The sequence below is a fragment of the Phaethon lepturus genome, unplaced genomic scaffold (assembly GCF_000687285.1).
Source record: "Phaethon lepturus isolate BGI_N335 unplaced genomic scaffold, ASM68728v1 scaffold22062, whole genome shotgun sequence".
In the NCBI taxonomy this organism is placed as follows: domain Eukaryota; kingdom Metazoa; phylum Chordata; class Aves; order Phaethontiformes; family Phaethontidae; genus Phaethon; species Phaethon lepturus.
In genome coordinates this window covers 385-4273 of record NW_010522891.1, presented here as the reverse complement: position 1 = coordinate 4273, position 3889 = coordinate 385, and the positions used below count along the sequence as shown (strand labels likewise).

The window sequence follows — 3889 nt, the reverse complement described above, 5'->3', positions numbered from 1 at the left end:
GCAGACAGAGGCCTCAGGGGTAACAGCGCTGCTGTCTGCCCATGGGTGGGGAGCAAGGCACCGCCAGGGAAAGCAAAGCACTCAAGTTAATTTTGTTCCAGACTGAAAAAACAAAACCAAAACCCCACAGAGGTCCTTTTCCTTGTGTTTATAAAAGATTTCTATTTATTTATTCCTGATGATTTTTTTTTCTCCCCTGATATAAATAGGCCCAGCAGGGCAGGAAGCTAGCATCCTCAGGGGCAGGCAGGCAGCCAACCCACCTCCCTTCCTTGCCTTCACTACCTCCTGTGAAAGCCAGTCCTGCCCTTTTGAGCCGGCTGGGTTTCTATTTCCCCACCTTCACACAGCCCCCCGAGTTTGCTGCTAACTGCTTCCCACTGCCTCCTGTGGAGCACACTAACTTCAGGCCTTACAACAGTTCTGCGTAGGAGCCGATGGATTGGAAGAGGAAAGGGAAGAGGAGAGGAAGTCCTCCTTTTAAGCTTCAAATTCAAATTCAAAGTACTGGGGATCGAAGTAATGGATGCGAACGTAGCCATCCTCACCCCCGCTGCTGTAACTGTACGGGAGGAAAGACAAGATAAAGGTCACGGATGTTGTCAGGAGCTCACAGGGTCTTGGTTTATACCAGTAGTGGAGTCTGTTCTCACAACCCCCTCCAAAAACTAATAAAGGAGTTGCAGGCCAGAAAAAATACCAGTGACACAGCCAAAATGTGCAGCAGGGCATAAGTGTGAACACCCTGGCCAGCCTGGGGGGAAGCAGCAGGGCTGGAATAGGAGAATTAAGGAAGGTGCTAGCTCCATTCCCACTGCAGAGCTCCTGTGACCACCAAAAGGTGGGCTAGGCTTGACTGGAGCATGCGGCAAGACCCACAGAGATCCTCACCTCTTCCCGTCGGGGTGAAAGGCAACGCTATTTATCGGACCAAAGTGACCCTTCACTCTGCCAAACTCTTCTTCAAAAGCCAAGTGGAAGAACCTGGGAGAAGGGAGAGGATTTAAATTATCACAAGAAGTCAGGAGCCTGGTTAAGGACACAATCAGGGTTTCCTCAAAAAAGCTCTGCAAGTTTAATGACTCCAACACTGCCAGGAGCCAGATGCTCTGGGATGAGCACTCCTGGGCTGTCAGGAGACCTCCAGGTGAGGACTCGGCCCTGCCAGAGGAAAAGGACCAACCTGGCCTCAAATTTGCCAATCCTAGTGGAGGTCGTGGTCACATCCATGGCCTCCTGCCCACCACCAAGCACAACCTGCACAGGAGAGAAGCCACAACATTCAGTGCTGCTTACACCACGCTCAGAGGCAGCCAGGAGAGGAAGGACCCAAACCTTGGGGAAGCCTCCTACTAACGCAGCAGATCCCACAAACTCAGGCCTGACTCCAGCCCCAGAGAAGTTCCCACCTCCCAGACACACTCTGAAGATCAGAGGACACAGAGCCTTGTTCCAGACCACAGGAAAGTTCCCCAGACCCATCCCACAGTCATGCTTTTTAGGTAGACTGGTGACACTCTGCCTTCCAGCTACCTGGGACAATGCAGGAGTCACAGTAAGACCGTTACAATGAGCGAGCTCATTCTTACGTGATCAAAAATAGGGGAAAGTGCGGCAGAGTTCACTGGTCGCTCCGTCCGGAACGTCTTCAAATGTTCGAGTGTCGTGCAATCAAATAGCTAGGAGGTAAAAGGAAGAGAGTTATTCTGCAAAAGGGCTGGCAGCCCAACAAACTCACACAAATCTGGCTGCTAGGCCTCACCTGGGCAGATATCTACTGTCTAGCTCTACAGTCACTCATGGGCACCCAAATTCCAAAAACAATTCCCCAAAATCCCATCCTAAGGTAAGTCTCACCTCTATCGTCTTCCAGAGGTAGCCAACTGTAGCCTTAATTTTGGCAATGTTGCTTCCAATGCCTGGCTCTTAATTGAACATGGTGGTGCCTCCCCTTTGTCACTGAACTTTTGCACTAAGCTTTGACTTTCCACTTACTAAAATTTCTAAGGAGCAAACCTCTGCGATAGCCATGGCTCTGAGCAGAGGTCCTGCAAGCAAATATCAACAGTCCACTGCACTTCCAACGGGAAGCCTCACCTTGGCTGTGTTATCCTTGGAGGCAGTGATGAACATGGTCATGTCCCTGGAGGTCTGAATATCGTTGATTTGCTTGGTGTGCTCCTTGATGTTTGAAAGCTGCTCCCCTGACTGAAGGGTAAAGAAGGCAGTTTCAGCGTGCCGGCAATTGAAGTGAGCATACATGTGACTTCCCCATTCAAAACAATTTAGGAGATGTCGCTGTCAGCAGTGGGGCAGATGTTGGTACATCAGCCTTGCTCAAGGGAGCCACATAGCTGAAATCTATCCTTCCATGAGACTGTTGGTTTGAGCCAAAAAGCCCATATTCTGTCCCATGATCACCACAGGAATGCTGTGACATCCTCCCCCAGGCACTGCTGCCCGAAGGAGATTCTGTTCCTTATCAGACTGACCTTGGCACTGAACTGGTTCAGCTCTCCGCTCTCATGTCCTGCAATGATGAACTCTCCCAGAGGGCCCCACACAGCACTAGTGATTTTAGAGTCACTGCAGGGGATTTTCATGTAAGGTTCGTTGTTCTCTGCAGGAAGGAAGGAAGGAAGGAGACAGACAGACACATTGGCACTGGCTCCAGTGATCAACACTTCCCCTTATTCCCTGGTGGAGGCACTGGCCCGGATTCCTCACCGATCTGGCTGGAGTCCCGGAGGTCAAAGAAGCTCACGAAACACTGATATCCCATCTGCTTGTCCGTGGAAAACATGATGATGTTTCCTCCAAAGTCGAAGCCACATGTCCTCACCGCTGAGCTGGTCTTCACCAGAGCAAGCTGCTTTCCTGAACACAGAGCAGAAACCGTCACTTCACCGGGTGAGGGAGGATGAGCGTCGGGTGTAGCTGACAAGCAGGTTTGGTGACCTGCAAGCACTAACTGCACTTTTTGACTACTTGGGTGGTAAAGTGAGTAAATTAACTAAATATTCACTAAAAACCAGGCACATACACAAACCCTCCCCTCCAGCACCCTGGGTTAGGATTCAGACCTTTTTCAGGAGAATAAACAAACACTTGCTACGCTGCCACCACACACTCCAAGATTAGCAGACTTCACGGCAGGACAAAGCTGTGACTTGAACGCAGCTACGTGGGAAGAGAAGAGTCTTACCTGTTTCACAGTCCCAGAGCCGACAGCTGTTATCCGCAGAGCCGGTGAGCACGTGTCGCGTGTCCCCTAGGGCACCAGTTAGGGAATATCAGCATGTTCTCAGCCCCAAAAAGCTACTGTCTAGATACCCAGAGAATATTTAGAGAGAAGATTAAAAAGCTGTGTTACACAGAGATTGGACAAGTTCTATTCCAGGACCAGCAATGCACCTGTACAGGCAGACATGGAGTCCAAGTGTTCCCATTACAAAATCCACAACTTTCCTTTTGGAAAATTAAAGTAAAAGGCTCCAGCTCTCACATTAACACAAGCTTCTCACATTTTTGTCTCCACTACCCGCTGCCCACATTGGAGATGGAAAACCTGTGCATCTCGGACACCTTCCTTGAGCTCCCAAGGCCACCACAGCAAAAGCAACAAAGCACAAATGAGAGCAGACTGGGCACACTGCATGCGTTATTCCTACAGCCGAGAAAGAAAAATACCCAAAAGACAGAGAAAGGGAAAGACAGCAGAAGAGTTAAATGCAGTGTATTGTGCCCAGGCTCCTCTTCAAGAGAAAACAGTGCAGCAGTTGGGAGGAATCAGCTCAAGTGAATCACTGTAAAGCAAATATATGGGACAGACAAACTGGTTTCCGCGATCAAAGGATACAGTCTGCATCCACGCACCAGACGGCTCCTG

General features: G+C 49.9%; 1 protein-coding gene across 1 annotated transcript in view; it reads right to left on the bottom strand.

Annotated features, from left to right (window-relative positions):
* Positions 1-152: 152 nt before the first annotated feature.
* EIF3I (eukaryotic translation initiation factor 3, subunit I) overlaps positions 153-3889 on the bottom strand; it is a gene marked incomplete at its 5' end in the record, with an annotated part of 4065 nt that continues 328 nt past the window's right edge. The window contains 9 exons of the mRNA XM_010281975.1: positions 153-562; positions 892-984; positions 1184-1257; positions 1590-1679; positions 2098-2208; positions 2493-2620; positions 2728-2877; positions 3206-3271; positions 3860-3889. The exon at positions 3860-3889 is cut by the window's right edge and continues 67 nt beyond it. Of these exons, the coding sequence (XP_010280277.1) occupies positions 481-562; positions 892-984; positions 1184-1257; positions 1590-1679; positions 2098-2208; positions 2493-2620; positions 2728-2877; positions 3206-3271; positions 3860-3889 (824 nt within the window). The remainder of the gene's footprint in view (positions 563-891; positions 985-1183; positions 1258-1589; positions 1680-2097; positions 2209-2492; positions 2621-2727; positions 2878-3205; positions 3272-3859) is intronic.